The 18,320-nt window shown below is 39.7% G+C and overlaps 1 protein-coding gene across 1 annotated transcript in view; it reads right to left on the bottom strand.

Annotated features, from left to right (window-relative positions):
- Window positions 1-18,320, bottom strand: part of LOC100223232 (amine oxidase [flavin-containing] B) — a 50,057-nt gene that overhangs the window by 18,398 nt on the left and 13,339 nt on the right. Inside the window, exons 2-5 of the mRNA XM_002190251.7 lie at window positions 14,225-14,319; window positions 13,254-13,391; window positions 2,241-2,345; window positions 1,388-1,479 (exon numbers count right to left, since the gene is read on the bottom strand). Coding sequence (XP_002190287.6) covers window positions 1,388-1,479; window positions 2,241-2,345; window positions 13,254-13,391; window positions 14,225-14,319 — 430 coding nt within the window. The remainder of the gene's footprint in view (window positions 1-1,387; window positions 1,480-2,240; window positions 2,346-13,253; window positions 13,392-14,224; window positions 14,320-18,320) is intronic.

An 18,320-nucleotide genomic window follows, 5' to 3' on the forward strand; every position in this document is an offset into this window, starting at 1 on the left:
AGGTTTTCTATATGCTGCTGTGCAATTGTCACTCTTGTGAAAGCAAAACCATGAACCCAAGATGAAGATTCCAAGATGAAGTTTTTGGACAACAGCCTGTTGTCCATTAACAATCACAGAACTGCAGAATGGTGAAAGAATTTTAAGTGTCCTTTATCACTTCCAGTTCCAACCTCCCTGTCATGAGCAGAGACACTTTCCACTAGACCAGGTGGCTTCCAGCCTGCCCTTGGACACTTCCCTGGATGGGGCAGCCACAGCTTCTCTGGGCAATCTGTGACAATGCCTTATCACCTCATGGTAAAAAAAGTCTTCCAAATACCAAATTTAACCCTGCCCTCTGTCAGTGTAAACCCCTTCTCCTATTGCTAATGTCCTTGTTCATAGTCCCTCTCCAGCTCTCCTGTAGCCCCTTTAGGCCCTGGAAGGTGCTCTAAAGTCTCTCAGGAGCCTTCTCTTCTCCAGCTGAACAATCCTCTCAGCCCATCTTCACAGCAGAGGTGCTCCAGCCCTCAGATCATCCTTGTGGCCTCATCTGGACTCACTCCAACAGACCCAACACGAGCAACAAAGGCCATGTTGCTCTCTAGGGGCTGTCTGAAGCCATAAAAATGCCCCATAAAAATGTCAATGACAGCACCAGTCCTAGTGGGCACTAATAGGTTTCTTCACCAAGCTCCAGCTCACGGCAGCCACGTGTCAGATACTCAGCAATTCTGAAAAGGTTGCTGTAGAAATCAATCTGCTCCACAGCAACCAGGATTAATGGAATTTTTTTTTCCCTACAGTAAGAAGAAAAACAATCAAACTGCTGTTGAATGGCAAGTAAAGAAAAATTGCTTTGATGTATACATAAAAACAGAAAGCATTTTCAGTTTCCCTAGGTGGTATATAGTGCAACAGCCAAACAATAGAATGATGAGTTCTAAAATGATTTAGTGCTACTGAAAGACAAATGTTATATTTATAGCACTTTGGTAAAAATCAGCTGGTCCAGCACAGAATAAATGTGTGTTGTTCCATCAAGAGTTTGATTCAAAAACCTGCTGTAACCATAACATTTTTGTCTGAAAGGCTAAACACACAGTAAAGAGCAGGAAAGTGCACATAACAGATTAGAGTACTATCCATCTCTTTAGAAACATCCCTTCCCAAATGTATTTCTTTTTCTTTTTATTTTTGACTAAAAAGTTAGGGAAATGTAACAAATCTACTGAGTGTGCTGAAAGGTGTTGTGGCCCTGTATTACACAACTTTCTCACCCCTTTTCTTTAAAAGGGCTGTATTTTAGTGATAGCTATATCTGTTTGCAAAGCAGTAATGCTTATTTGGAGCTCTGAAAGATATAAATATAAGCCATTATATTTCACATTAAAAAGTTTCTTACTTTGTCCAGCATATTTTATCTATGAAATCTTGCATAGTCATTTTGTCCCATTCTTCTGCACGTGGAGCTTTCCATGGAGCTTCATTGGGAATCTAAGGAGACATAAATAACAGCATTTATCAGCTAGTGAATGAATGGCAAAGAAATACAAATAAACTTGTCTTTAAACGCTAATTCAGCCTGAAAATTTCTGGCAAGTAACACTGAACTTAACAGAGAATGCTTCTGGGGGAAGGGATTTGTTTGTTTGCTTGTTTTAACAGATAATACTTTTGGGGGAAGGGATTTGTTTGTTTGTTTTAACATTATTCTTTTTTTTTTTTAGACTGAAAAATAGAGAACAGTTTTAGAGATAAGAAATGTCTCCAAGTTATTCCATATCTCTCACATTTATCTAGACAAGTAAGAGCAACGTCTTCTAAATTTTGTAGCTCAGTCAATGGAAAACTGGTAAAAAACTAGAACAAGACATGAATGAATTCTAGACAAGCTGAATTTCAGGGTAGAAAAGGACAAATGTTTGAGTTCTGCAAGCCTCTTAAAATATTATTTACCAAATCATCAGGAAAAGTGGTAAATATCAATCACAGGCATAAACCTTGACATTCCCATAACCAGAAAAACCAAGGGATGCATGCAGACAGCCTCAGCAGCCCAGGATTCAGAAGAACTTGCCAGGTGGCTGCTCTCAGATGAGCTCTGGCCATCAGTGGGTACCAAAATGTGTGGCTGCCCTTGCCAGCACTGGGTTTGCTCAAGGCAGAGCAGCTTTGCCTGTCTGCACTCTAATTCCTTCCCTCTGCCCCTCATGGAGACAAGCTGAGCCGATTCAGCTGCAATGCTCATGCCATACCTCCTTTCCCATTTCATCCATGGTCCTCCATAGGTTGTTGTAGTCCAGGTAGGCCAAGGGATTCCACATAGGTGGGAATGGGCCTTTAAAGGCGTAAGATTTACCCTAAAAGATGAAAACCAAACAAAAACATCATTAAAAACCCCAAAAGATAACCATAATAATGGGTTCCATGCGTGGGAAGCGGCACCAAAAGGTTAAGTGTTCACAAAAAGCACAAATTTAATCAACCCAAGTGACAGCTTCTGATAGGTCACTGTCTGTGTGTGCAGGACACAGGAAAAAAACACAGGAGGTTCCTTCTGAACTTCAGGAAATGCTTTTTCACCACGAGGGTGCCTGAGCACTGGCACTGATTGCTCAGAGAAGTTGTGGTGTCTTCCATCCTTGGAGATACTCAAAGATTGCCATAACGTGATGGTGGAAACCAGCTCTAGGGAGTTTTTCTGTTATTCCTGTTCTTCTGCACATGCAATTTAGTGTGATACACAGCTGAATTAGCAAGTCAGACTTTAGCAAGCCAGTGCAGAACTGATTCTTTACCTTCAAAGCTTCACATTTAGTAATACTGGGCAACTAAATTAGCACCCTGCAGTGGAGCCACTAATATCAGACCAAAAAAGTGAGATGAAACAGTATTGTTTGACTGAGTTGAAAAATTGGCTATTGGCTATTAAAATGTACATATGTGTATATATATATCTATTTTGTATATTTATTTATTTATTTTAATTTTCCCTCCTAGTTGTTCATGAAAACACTTGACTGTTAATTGCATTTAGCAGTTTGGGGTTTTTTTTTCCTTTCAAAATCAGATAAAAGTAGTTGTGGTAAGCTTTATTATACACTAAATCATAGCTCAGACACCTTCCTGGGGAAAAAAAAAGTCCCAGCTAACCTAAAAATTACCAGCACTGCAGAAAATGTAGCATTTACAGATGAGACTTTTTCTTCCAGCCCAAGACCCCTAGCTGTAAATTACAGAGTAAGACAGCATTACCAATACCTATGTCCTAATTACATCATTACATATTTAATAGTCAGATTTTTTTGTACCTAAATGTCCATTACTATATGTTCAGAAAGTTTAGCTTAATTAAGCGTGGAAGACAATGTGAAATTTGTACAGCTGTTTTATTTACATGGGATTTCCCTGGCTGACTATATGGATGGCAGCCTAATAGCTTAAAAATTCACAAAGAAAGGTTCATTAGCATTATCTGGGTATTGTTTTTTCACAATGAATTCCGGAGTCCATAAGATATACAAATAATAAAGGCCATATTGCAGGCCATAGCTTATTTTTCAAATTTTATATTAAATATATATTAATTTATATTGTATTTGTATTTAAGTGTGCACTGTGTGAGCATGAATGTCAAACAGCAGAAGCACTAATTTTTATAGATATCTGATACAGTGCCACACCAATCCATCATTAATAAAGTATTTACACTGGCTTAACAAAATCATACTGCACCAAATTTAATATTTGAAACCAGGTAACAACAACAACAGTGTCTTTTTGAAAAGAAATATCCAAAGACCACTTACTCAAAGAAATGTCAGGCCTGATTTGATTTAGCCTCTTTATTAATACTGTGAAAGAAGGGACAGAGAGCACATAATTCAAATCTGCAGGTGTCTGCAAGCACCAGACGATACAGTAAAAGGGCACAAAGGAATCCTGAAGCACTCAAACCTTGGTCTAGAAATAACAAAATGAGATATAACTTTGAAAAATGTGGCTAATAACTTTGAGGACTTTCAATTCAAAGAGAAGGATACTCAAAAATCAGTAAGAAAAATATCAAATATATGAATAAGAGAAAATTAAGTTTACAAAACCCCCAAACAGGTCAGTGAAAGAGAAGAAGAAATTAGTTTTTCACCTAGTCTTTATGGACAGAAGACCCTAATGGAATCCTTGTCAAAAACACCAAGGCAATGAAAGTTAGGAAGAAAGCAAAATGGAGATGAAAGGATTTAATTCTTTGGTAAATGAACAATAAGTAGCTACAAGGCAACAATTTAATTCCACAGTGCTTTGGAGAATAAATTATGGTTTTTATAATGCCAAAATCAAATTTTTAGAAGTTTTCAATCAGAAGTTTTGTCACAGCCAGAATAGATCTCCAGTCACTTCATGTGCCAGGGCACCAAGTTGAAAACCTTCCACTAAACCTAGCATTTCCAATTTAAGGATGGACATTATGGCACATGTTCACCCAGAAAATGGGGTGTGGCCTTTATTTTTTCATTCAGCATGAAATCAAAGTGCATTTCTACATTTTTTGTACCCAACTGTATGAAAATACTGGAATCATGAAAACAAAATCTGGAATCAGGAAAATATATCCCTGTAGATGGAGATGAACAGAAAAAGTTTTCTTCATCAAAGACATGTGGTGCCAACATGAACATCTGGGTATTACTATGGAGTCTCTTCACGTGGAATCAATTTATCCTGGGACACACATCAGTTTATACTTGACTGCCAAAGGGCTGTGAGAGAAGAGCAAAACCTCTCAGACCAAGAGCTTTCCTGTCCACGTGATAACATCTCAACCATGCTGGAAATTATCTGTTAGACATTTGGGGCACATTAAAATTCCGTAACTGGCCCTATGGATCAAAAAGTCAGTTTTACTGTGGCTTCTTCTGCACTTTGGAGCCTTCACTAGTGTCAGCATCCTTTAAGTATTCCAAAGCCAGAGCTTACCAGTTTGGTTTCAAAATTTATCTATTTCCCAAATGTAGGTTTATGAAACAAACATACTGCTGTGCTCAAGAAAACCAGGACAGCATCAGAATGGGTTATTCTAATTATTGATTTTGTTCTGAGCTTCCTGGTCTGCCAGAGGCAACCCTAAGCCAGTTATCCCCTCTGAGTTAACTCAAGCCTTGTGAATTCCCTGCGGTGCTTCCTCCTGAGCGCACGGCTAAGAGACACACAAACCATATTTCTGTTTTACTGTTCTTCTATTTCACTGCATTTGAACTGCCAAAAGCAAAATCTTGGGTATGCCTCTTGTGTAGGAATCTAGGGTGGTAAGTGTCATAAAGCATATGAACAAACTTCTACCTGAAAAAAATAAAAGACAGCCATCAAAGTTAGCGAGTTTCCTGTGAAAATTACTTTCAAGAGCTCCTAAGGCCTGATCCTTATTTTTTCACAAACAAAACTCCAGGAGCTGTCAATCAGAATTTTGTTTGAGAAGAGACTGCCAGACTAGGCTCTACACAGAAGCAAAATTAGCAGCAGCAAAGAAAGACTACAGATGGCTCTGAGTAGTTACCAACAAACCAAAACATTTCAGCTTCCCTTGTGCTAAATTTGCATCTCTGCAAACACAAAAACCTTTTTGATAGTTAGGCAAAATTTGCTTATTTGCTGGGAATAGCATTCTCTGTGCCTCCTGGTGGTGTGTAATCTCTAAAGAATAACAAGGAACTTGCATGCCCCAAGATGCACAAAACATTTCCTTTTCAAAGATTTTTATACCTAAATCAGAGCTGTATAAAACCACCAACAATAACCACCCCTTCCAATCATTTGACACGGTATTTCAACACCAGTTCTATGATGCTCAGAAGAATTTCTTACCCTTTTTTATTTGCATATAAAATTTTAGACATGGTTTCATGATGCCACTTGTAATGCTTCAAAAAAAGTCACAGCAGCAGCATCAGCACTTGCAGATCTACCAGCCATTGCAGGGGCCACTTACTGCTCACAAAGGCTGCTGGTGCAGTGGGGGCTAAAGCTCACTGAAGAAGATGAAACTAAAGGGAGGAAACTCATGCAACCCAGCCGTCCCAGGAATAAACCAGTAGGGAAATGAGAAACCCAAGGTTTGTCACAAACTTTACAATTCCCAGTAGATTTTCCTCAGCCATCTGCTTCATGTCAACCAACATCTGCCTGAGTTACAATGGACCCGTGTAAGTCGTGCAGAAATAAGATTTCTTTATACATCAGGTCTGTTTCAGTTCAAATAGCTGACATAAGAAATGGGTTATTACAGAGGGAAACGTCCCACAAAATGACAACTGAATATCGGTAGCTCCTTGACTATCAGCCCCAGCACTCAGGGGGGCACAGGGACCAGATCTCACATGCCTTCTCCTGTGAAGGTGACAGTGAGAAAATGCTTGGCTGAGAAAAGACTGCCAGAAAATATCATTATCTCAATGCAGAGTGGGATCCTCAGGAGAAAACCTGCTTTTGCAGGCCCAGGATAACTTCAGGCTCCCCTAAACATTATCTACCCAGGTAGTGCCAGAGTGAGATGCAGCACTGTGAACTGAAGCCCCTGGTGACAATGATCCATGCATTTTTCATAGCACAGTATAAACATCTTTTAAATAAAGTCAGCTCTCGCTGAGCACAGATATTCCCTCGGCTAAACCATCTAAACCTTGGACTAACTGATGCTCACTTCACCAAGACTGTCACTCTGCATGTTAATTCACAGCCACACAGGTTTATTGGCATGGAGTGCCCTCTGCTGATTCCCAGCACTGGTACAGCACACACCCCCTGTTTTCTCAGTTTAAAATCCCAGTAATGTCATTCATACAAAGCTCAGGAATCATAAGATCCCAAGCTGTGACAAAGAAAATCAGAAACAGAAAAGCATCACTTCAGGCTGTAACTCTGTACCTGTCTCAGATGCTTGTTTCTCATCTGCTGCCTTATGGAAAAGTATAATTTTGGTTTGTTTTTTTTGGGGGTGCTTTTTGGTTTTTTTTTTTTTTTTTTGGGGGGGGGTGTTTGTTTGCTGTTTTGGGTGGGTTTTTTTGTTGTTGTTTGGGCTTTTTTGTTTTTAATTCATAATAGCTAACAAGACATTTTTGAGACTAAGCCTCTTGTATAACCATAATTATCAATTTAAAAATGGCAAGGAGCTGGACCTAAATTAGAGGGATTTTACAAGCTACTTAGAAAGTGTAACAGAGCAGAGTTTCAAATAAAGCTCCCTTCATTGCAAAACTGTTCAGGATCTCAAATGCTCACCTGGTTACCATACTGAGAGATATTCTAAAGGTAATAAGATCTATAGGTTAGAAAATATAATTGCAACAGAAAAAAAAAGCCTTATAACTGATGATGCAAAGCTAGAACATTAAGATATGCCAAAATACTCTCCAAATATCTTTCAATATTTAATTTTAATTCATCAGCTGTGGATGCCAACACATCTTGGGAATTTCATTAAGAAAACTAATTCCATTTTAAGTGCTGCAGAGCCAGACACAGTGGCTTGAAATATGCATTCTGAAAAGGAAAGGAGCTAATTGGGACCAACTTATTTCTGTTGTATTATGGAAATAAAGTCCATCTTTACACTCTGCTGCATTGGTCATGCAATCTGTTAAATACTTGTCATACTTGAAAAAAAGCAGAATTAGAGAAACACCAAAGTGATATGGAAAGTGAAATTGAGGATCTGTTCTGAATTTAAAGTCTATATATAACTACATATATACATAACTATTTGTTCCAATCAGCTCTGAAAATAATTAACCTACTCCCCTTCCTACTAGAATGAGATTTTTTTTTGCTTTCGGACATTGAAAAACACCTTTAGAAAAAATATTAAGATATCTTATGAAGCACAGATTTATAGGGACTTTATTTCTAAATACTCTTTGATACTGAGCTTGTATGTGACTTTCAACACCTAAATTAAACCAGTCAACAAAATCAGTTGAAAATTATTCAGTATTTCTAGAATTAGTCTTAAGAAAAATTTGCCTTCCCTTTTAAAAACAGATAAATGGGGCATGAAAATGAAAACAAAAGAAAAATGGAGATTAATTCAAAAGAAAGCTTTTAAAAGAGCATTTGACCACAATACAATCGAGTAGACACACTGTCCCACAGCTAGAACACTGCGTTTATGTAGAACGTGACTTTGGGGTCACTAAAAGTATGAAAGCTTACATAAAATTTTACAGCCATGTGAAACCCAGTATGCTCAGCCAGTTGTTCCAGTATGAAATACACAGTTCCCTTATTCTGTTTTACTGTAGACATTAATCAGCTTCTCAAGTGAAACAAAATCAGTTCTACAATCAAATGCAATTGAGAAGCTTTTCTCCCAGCAGCCTCAATTAAATAATCTAGGTGGGAGCACGAGTCCTTTGCCTTGTCTCCTCATGAACAGACCACGGAGTTTGGGAAAGCTAAGACTCAGGAAGATTTTTTTCCCCTCAAATTTAATTAAGAAATGCATACTTTATTCACAGTTCATTTTTCTTACTGCTTTCATCCTCATGCTACCATTAGGTCACAGCTTCCAGCCTTCCATTCAATCTTCCTCATCAATAAATACCCTTTGCAAGACCTTGCTTTACAGGCCCCCTTGACAGAGATCACTTTGCAGATTTGCTGTCCATAATTGCTTCTTTTAAGCTGCTTTAATACAAATATCTATATTTTCATTTTAAAAGTCCTAATTAGAAGATTTCTTTTTGCAAATAGAAAATGGAGAAAAGGGAAGATGCCCCTCTACTTACAGGGCAGGTCCAGTGAGACCAAAAAAATCCAGCTTTTCCTATACTCCTGCCAAAAGCTGCTCTTCATTCTCCAACTGGAGGACATCCCTTCTGGAAGATGCTTTCACCAACTTGAGCCTGGTCAACCTCAGACTCACTTTTGAAGCTACAAGTGAGCTTGATAATGACACAACATCTTGTGGCAGGAATGTCTGTATCCTCATCTCCAGTAAAGTGTTAAAAGAACATAGATCTGTGTTCCAGTAATGACACGTGACACTATCAAGGCCCTGCAGCAATTTAAGTGTCTTTGAATTTACTTGGTTTCCCTTTCAAGACACCAGATGCCCAGATTCTTCAACATTCAGATGTTTTCTTTCCAGCTCTCCAAATTCTTGTTCACAAATTGTCACCAAAAAGGAGAGAAAACAAAAGACACAAGACTATTTCACCTCATTTAAACTGATAGCTACTGAGTCTCACAGTCTTTCCATTCTCTCACTGCACTCTAATTGAGATATACAAAGAACAATGAAAGCACTTTTATTCAGTCATTCAAAAATGCATTTAAGCAGTTATGTTCTATACTACAGACTATGCCAAAAGATACTGCCCTTAGACTTGCACACAAGGCAGGTGAGCGGCTGAAATAAATCATATTGCTTAGTTTCAGTGCTTATATCACAGATATCACAGAAGAAACCCCACTAAATTCTGCAGCTTTAGACACAGCAGTCACTTATCCAGCTGCTAATTAAATCCCAATACAACACGACCATCATATTTCTAATTAATGAACAAGACCACTGCAAAGTGCATTTTAATAAGCACAATACTGATGAAAATGAATGACACCCAGGAGGGCTGTAGAATTTTATTCTGCAAGTCTACTGCAGATCAGTTGGTAACCTGGCAAAATCAGTGCAAATTTGGGGTGCTGGTTAAAAGTATTGTGTGCATAGGATTAAATATTCACCTGCATGAGGTGCTGCAGGCAGGGTTCACATTATCACTCTCTCCAGAGCTGTCAATTATTTATCTTAGTATGAAAGTGGTGCCAAACTTCAAGTGGGCATGTCATGCATCCAGACACCTCCAGGCAGTGCTGCTGGCAGAGGGATGAGCATGAGGAAACTCCATCCTCTTACAGGGAACTTAACTGAGGTGATGATGTGGTGGCAAGTCACTGTCAAGAACTCTTCCAGTGACTGGGGAGGGGATGCTTCATGTTTCCTCCAATATCTTAACCTGAAAGATCCCCAGGATGGGGGCCATGGCAATGGGGCCTTTTTGTGCTAAAGAAACAGCTCAATTATAAGCACACGAGGAATATTTCAGGTGCAACAGGCTGTGAAAATAGCCAGCTACCTCAGCCAGCTGTTGGCACTACTCACAGCATGCCCCGAGACAACACAGAGATTAGAAGGAACAAGTGTTTCTACCATTTTTTATAATATGGAATATGCAGGAAGCATCAATGGCATTATCCCATAAAAAGATCTGGCAGAAAATAGGATCAGAGGATGTTCAGTTGGCACCACAGCTGGACAAAGAGTGGATCATCCTCACAGCACATGAAGCAATCATGTAAAAACATTCACTGGGCAAGACATTCACATAAAGAAATGTTTCCTCACAGAGATTTAGGATAGCAGAGTAAACCAGTTCCACAGTTATCCTGGAGAATGAACCTGCATTACAACTGAAAATACGGTAAATTCGTGTTTTAAAATGCAGAAAGTTGGCACAGCTAATGAGACTCCACAGGAGTGAAGTACAGCTTGAATTAACAAGGAAAATTTGCTAATTAAACCCCCACAATAATTGGCACGTTTTCATAGTTCAGCCTTTCCAGATACTGTTACATGGTAAAAGTCACCATGACTATATGCTCTTAGCTTTGCTTTTTTAAAAGACAAAAGCTGTCATTTTGGTGAGGAAAATAAACACCCCTAGTTGCAAAAGTTGCAAATTTGCATATCTAAGGTAGGACCCTGAATCCTCTCCTGGGCAGCTAAGATATTATCTCATTTTAAGAAGCATTTTCACAGATTTTATATCTGCCTACCTGTTCACTGGGAGAAGTGTTAGGAGATTATGACCTCTCAGGCAGTTCTGCTTTTGCTTCTGAAATCTGGATTTATGAACCTAATTTCAGTTAGGCTATTGAAAAATCAATGGTGTTCAGGCAGCAATTTGCCTACCAAATATTACTTACAGAGCTATACTAATTTTCTCACTAAGGCTGATGAACCACTATTTACAAAAATGAAAAGAACATACTAATCTCTTTTCAAAGACCATGGAAAAGGCTGCTTAACAAGTGGAGGGAAAATTTAAAAATGTAGGGCAAGAAACATAATTTTGAGTTTCTGTGAAGATATCACACGTAATATAAGCAAGACCAAAAATAATCTCACAATAGAACCTAGCATTAAAGAAGATTAAAGGAGAAAAGAAGCGTGCAACCCAATCAAGTTAGTAAAGCCTAATTAGCAGAGACCCACCCAGAGATCAACAAAATGAATTCTTTTAATTTTGTAGTACAAAGAAGCTGCATATATTACTTGTATTAAAAAGCCTCTAAAATGAATTTAATTAACTATGAAAGGCTTTATTTTGCCTTTGGGTATAAGTAAAAACAGCGACTGATTTTACAAGATGCACTGTGATGCCTGATTTTTGTGCAGCAAAAGAAGAATTAAAACCTTTAGGTTTCATTGCCTCTCTGGGCTCAGATAATTTTGTGGTCCAGAATTTAATTACATTTGACCACAGTCACAAAGCTTGGGTCAGGATGTGAATTCAAATTCACACAGGGAACACGGCCTTTTGTGTAGTTTGAATCTACAACTTGGGAGCACTGCCTAGATTTCAAGGAGCACAAGCACTGTTCATTTTCAGGGAAATCATGGACAAGTCACATGGCTCAAAAACCTGCAAGGAATGTGTTGAAGATACATGAAATGCTAAAGATTTAGCCAGTGCATATGTTTATTATATAGTGCTCACATTCCAATTATTTAACTGTGAGTAATTCTTCAACTATGTTAATGATAAACACAGGAGAAAAATGTAAATAAATGATTTTAAATTAATGAAATCACTAAATGCAAAGGATGTGCTGTTGACTTTGGAGTTATCTCTTCTCTTTACCTCTTGCCTGGCTACCAGGGAGATCTGGCACACAGTCGTCTCCCTCCTCTCTTGAGGAGTTCCTACAGGTAATTGAGCATAAAAAATGTTTCCATATAACCTTTAGGCTCTTAGAATGGCTTGGAAGTACTCAGCCAGCAGCTGGGATCACTCACCTTGGAGACTTTGAACACTTGACTGGGAACAACCTCAAGAAACTGTGATTTCTAGCAGTATTTTGGAATGCCACCATGCTAGAACAGGTTGCCCTGAAAAGCTGGTTATCCTGACTGGCCATGTCAAGTGTTTCCCCTTGTGGCATGACCTCCTATCACTGTTGGGGGGATTTGAAGGGTAAATACAGAGAGCAAACAGAAAATTTGGCTTTGAAGACGATGCCAGAGGCACACAAAACAGAGCAGCGTGGAAGTATCATTAGCTCTACCACAGAAATGGGAATTACAATTACTTTGAGAACGCTCTTCTTTTTTATAATAATTGAGTGGAAACAATAATGGAAAACATTACAGGACATCTTTTCTCTGTTGGTGTTTTAAAAACTGTCAAGGTCTTTAACCTTTGATCAAACATCAACTACAAATATTTTGCCAGTCATTGTACAATGCCTTTTCCTAAGTATACAATGAAACCCAGAGTTAATTTCCTTGGGTCTGACAAGGAAAGTTTCTTTTCTGTGCAAGTGCAGCACTGGTCTATATCAGGAAAGAAGAAAGGATGCTCTTTTGGAGAATGACTACTGAGAATACGTGGGCTTTTTAACAGCTTTGCCGTATCTGTTCTATTTCAGACCATGTGGAGGCTCAGATCTGCCTCCACAAGACTGTGATTCCCAGTGCCTTTTGCAGTTACTATTTTGCTGCTCTGCACGTTAAGTCAGCACAACCAGACACAGCCTTTCACATTTCTTTCATCACCATAATTACTGGTCACTGGTTTAGGAAGTCCATCCTGAGAGACTTCAAGCCCCCCCAGAGATACACCCAGGACTTCTGAAAGGGATTTTCAGATACCTTGGGCAGTGCATATCAGGGCTGATCTGCACAGAAGAGTCAGAGTTGCCGTGACTCTCAAAAAAGAAGGAAGTTTTCTGAGATCTTTCACCTAACCTGAACCACAGCATGAGCTAACAGGATGCACCCACAGGATACACACATAAATATGTGTGTGTGTCATAATTTGTACTAGCATAGCAATTTGTTGATTTCATTATCAACACACTTATTTTTTAACCAACAAACTCAGATGCTGCATACTCAAACAGGAATTCTCTATTGCAGCAAGAGTGGGTGACAAGGAGAAAGGACAGCACTACAATGTTCACTTTTACAGCAGCAGCTTGAGAGCATCTCTTACCTTGACATGGTGAATCAGGTGCTCAACTTCATTCACTTTGTATGTCTCTATCCCCAACTCTTTAGAGAGCCGCAGGAGACGATTCTGTGTTGGCCCCACATAAGCCCCTCCAAGGTCCACATATTTAACTTGCTTATTCTGGTTTATCACACACAACACACACAAAAGGGAAGGAAAAAAAAAACAAAACCAAAAGAGATAAGCCCTTTGTAAATAGCACTCAAGTTAAAAGAGCAATCTAGACGAATGAAATGAAATTAAATACTCCCGAAGCATTTTGGCCAAGATTCTTCTCCCCATGGGAAACAAATTCTTTGGTAGAGCTCCAGTGTGGTGATCACTGAGTTCAAAACCAGCATGTTGATTATAATTTGGAGTTCATAACCAGAATAGGTGACCCATTGTTACATTACAGCCTTAAAAAAAGGAAAGAGCCTGGCAGGCAGAGAGAGGAGAGAGCCAGAGACATCTGTGCAGCTCTTGCTCAGTCAGGCATCTCACCAGTGACCAGTTTAAAACACCCTATCCCAGAAAGCAGCACCAGCAAGATTTTCTAATGGGCAGAGAGTGAGAGGGGATGTCCCACATCAAGACAGAGCAGAATTAAGGAGTGAAGGGAGTTGTTCTAGTAGCCAACCAGCCCTCCCATTCTATATGGGCCATGCTACAGTTCATCTCAAGACTCTTCAGAGTATGGATGGCCTCGTGGGTGTTCCTTCCACATAGATTTCTGCAGTGCCTTTCCCCAGGAAATGAATTTGAAACTTAGCTCATTGTGTTCTTCTTCCCAGATGGGTGACTCCAGAGCCCAAAGATCACAGAAATATTATATCCCCACCATCATGCCAGTCTTTCCTTTCTATTATAGGTACAATATCAGGAAATTTCCCACCTGCTGGTACCCTGGAAATTTTCCCCCACATGGCACATACTGTAAGCATGAATATGTAAATGGCTCTGGGGATAATTACCCTTACGGTGAAAGTTCTTCCACCAACTCTGTCATTGGCTTCCAGCAACACCACATTCAAGCCTGACTCAGTCAGTAGCTTGGCTGCTGAGAGACCTAAAAGAGAAAAAGAAAAGCAATTATAGAACACATCTGCATATGCACTGCACTGGTCTTGTGACTCGATATGTAATTATTCTCATAGCTGTCCATCCAAATCCTGAATTTTTCATTCAAACACTATGCCAGAGTGGTATGGTGGTGGAATTAAAACCCTCAAAACCCAGTAATCATTAAAAGGAACTGAAGCCACCTAATTAAACAGTTTGATGTCCAATTTTACATGTGCTGAGCAAGTTTTGCACCACATGCTCAGGAATTCTGATGCATCAGCCAGCAGAGAACTGACAAACTTTACTGTTCGTAAACAGAAAGCTGTCTTCCCCAACATTTCATTTTTTATAACCCCAAAAACAACAAAAAATGAAGAAGTATTATTAGGATTGTCCTAAATTTGTGAGGTTTTCCTGACACTTGTTCTATGTCTGTGCTTTCCAGTTCTGAATATTTCGAAGTACAGTAGCAAAATTCCCACGCAGTCAGGTCAGAGGTTTCATCTCCAGAAGAACACATGATCTGGCTAAGAGACAGAATGTGCAGCTGTGTGTGGCAACAAGAATTAAAAGTATGGGTAAGACACCCTCAAAAAATTGCTTTTTTCTCATCCATTTTTTAATACATTTTATTTCCATCTTGTGACTCTTAAAGCTGAAACACCCAAGTGAAGGAACAGTAAAAACAGAGGAGGCAGTATCTCTTTTTAGTTGTGATGTCCTAAATCCTCATAATTGCAGTGGAAAATATCAGAGTCAAGCCCTGCAGCAGGTATGTCAAGCCGCTGTGGGAATGAAGAGAACTAGAAAGGGTGTACATGGAGGGAATCCAGCCCACAACCTCTCAGCTTCCTGAGATCATCTCTGCCTTTTACTTCAGCACACAAAATGAGATTTAAATAAACTGAGGTGCTTACTTTGGCCACATGTGAATTTCTAGCAGGACAAGAGTTATATTCTAGCAGGTTGTATCATCCTTTTGGACCAACAGGATGTATTGAATAAAGTTCAGCAAGAGGCCAGGCTGGAAGCCACACTCCTACATCGTAATTTATCTACTCTTTCTGGCTCCCTGCCTCGTTACCATGAGAATGCAATCAGTTCCCTCTGTGTGTCCTAGTACATGCAATTTTTGAGTTGTCATCCAAACAGATTGTTCCAAGCAGAAAGCAGCCGTGGAAGAAATAGCAAAAAGAACTGACAGCAAAAACAGATGGTCCAAGCTAACATGATAGGACTGAATGAAATGAAAATGAAGAAAATATAGCAGTCCTGGGGAGAGGCTACAGAACATTCTGGTCACCAACTCGTGGACTGGGAGTAGGAGAACCCAGTCCTGTTCCCAGCCCTGTAGTGAAACTGCTGCAATGTGCTGCAGTTAAGCTCTTTCTTTCCTTATCTGAAAAAAAAAAAAAAAAAAAAAGGAAAAAAAGAAAGTTACAATCTTGTAGACTTATCTATCTGAAGAATTTGACATTTTCTGAAGAACAGCTGCAGATGTTTCCATTAGAACATCATACCCTCCCACCACCTTTTTTTTTTTTTTTCCTAGTTTCATGGGCTTATTTATCTTGGGCTTTCACATAAGTATTGGTGAGAAAACCAGTAATGAAACTGATAAGGGTCTTTCTGTACTTCCTACTGAAGAAAATTATATTGCAAAAACATCTGGCTGTATCCGTAGCCTTGACTACACTCAAAAATATTTGAAGATACCAAGGAAGAACATAATACAGAAATGGTATGTAAACATGGACAATCCCTTCAAACAACTTGCAAGGAGAAACTGACTCCTGGAGAAAAAATAAGCAATAAAATTCCTAAATAAATCTGGCTTATCTGTTAAAGAAAAAGAAGCTACTTCTCAAAAAAGACAAATACTTCATCAGTTGGGAGAGGATCAATATTAGTTATTAATAATTTACATAACGAATTCATTAACTGAATGCTGTTGTCACTGAAGGTCTCTGCTGGCTTTTCACGCTAACAGGTATTGAGTAATCAATTAATAGCATTCAGTTACCAACACTGATTAAGAGATATGAGATTTGACTTTCTTTATTAAAATCTAATGAATAAACATTTCAGTGCAGCTGGGAACAAAAGCAGTTTATTCCCAGGAGCTGCACCAACAGGGAAGTTTGTGAAAGGATAACTCTAGATTCCACCGAACTGGTGTTGATTGGCAGCCCAGGTACCACCTCCTTGTTTCCTCCTGCACCTTTCATCCACCTGATTGCACCTACTAGTTACTCCCCAATGTTTATTTCCCCCACCCCCTGCCACATTCACACATGGACCTGTTAAAGATGGACAAGAGTTTCCTCTTTCCTGAAGCAAAAACCAAAACCAGAGCAGTGTTGAGGGAAGGATCAGGCTCTTTGTATCTCACTGCCCCATCCATGCCCATCCTCCAGCAGATCTGATCTCTGCAGGGGGAGGGATGTGTCCCTGGGGCTTGGAGATGCAGTCTGCAGGGTTCCCAAACTGAGCATCACCTGATGTTGGTGGCCACCCTTTCCTCTTAGCCGCATCACAGCTCTGTCCTGGTTTCAGGTTTGCTGCACAAATCATCACAAACACTTAACAGGAAAAAAAAGGAAGAAAAAGAGACTCAGGAGGGCCAGAGGGCACAGCAAAGGACCAAAACAGGTCTCTTAGCACACACAGAAGAGGAAAACTCAAGGCTGCTTGTGACAGATACCACATTACAGTGCAAGTGTCAGGTGGGAATGTTGCTGGTTTTGGTACCTCACACATTGGGAATCACAGTAATGCCATATCATTCCATACCTGTTCCTGGAGCTGGACCCAAGGCCCCAAATGGAGTCATGGACTTCTACTGTAATAACAGTGAGGGGACTGGATGTTGTGGAGGGAGAGCTCTGAGCCAAAGTGGTACAAGGACAGGGAAGGCACCAGGAACAGCAGCAAAAGCATATTAAAATAGAAATGAACACTAGAATGTGAATATTGGAGCATGAGGTTGATGTTTGCATTTCACAAACTAACAACTGCTACAGAAAATCCCACAAACCACAACATCTTTTCTGGGCAAGAGTCAGAGTGGTCTCTCTGTGCCTCGATTGCTGCAAACAAAGCACCACAATACCTGTGAAACAAAGCCTGGAAAAATCAATCACATGTGATATAAGGTCTCCTCTTGAGAAGTTTAACCCTTCACATGTTACACATTCCAGCACTGCCTCTGGCTTACCTGCCACTTTAACACACCACTAACAGAAGGCAGATCTTTGACATTGCCCCCATTCCTCATGAGTGAGGCAAAGAGCTGCTTTCAAATGCAAAAACCATCCAAAACTGCGACTGATGCTATTATTGCTCCTATGCACAGTGTTTTGTCACCCAGAGGCAGCTTTCCCTCCTCCCCAGGAGCATTTCTGTAGAATCAGATCTGAATTGCAATATAAGGGCTCAGCCACTTTTGCCACCACTTCACAGAAGACAGAAATTGGGTGTAGTGTCCAGGGCAGGTCAGCTTTCTCCAAGGGGCCACAGAGAGCCATATATAAATATACAGAGAGATAAAGCAGAAATCAAAGTCAAGCAGCCTCACCTGCAGGTCTGCTCAAAGAACCAATAGGCAGATAATTAATGCAAACAACAAAGAAGCAGAGATGATTATTTGAAGCCCTAGACTGAAAATACCACCGTGTTTAGAGGATGCTTAACTGGGCAAGCCTCCATCTGTTACCCTGGCAACCCGGTACCCAAAGCAGCCACCCAGAGATGCTGGTGGGAGATTGCCTCCCCCAGAATCTTATAACACAAGTTCAAGTCACGAAAATCATTTCTTTCCCCATCGTGCAGCACTGTGCATTCGCACAGATTGGACTCAAATGTAATCGTCACAGTAATTATTTAATCTTCAGTTCCAACTTCTTTCTTTCTTGTTTGATGTCTCTGTACCTACTAAACACCTTAAACTGCACCATTTCACTGAACAGCTTCATTATAACCTCACTTCCTAGCATGAACGGTTTT

Source organism: Taeniopygia guttata, chromosome 1, assembly GCF_048771995.1.
Source record: "Taeniopygia guttata chromosome 1, bTaeGut7.mat, whole genome shotgun sequence".
NCBI lineage: Eukaryota > Metazoa > Chordata > Aves > Passeriformes > Estrildidae > Taeniopygia > Taeniopygia guttata.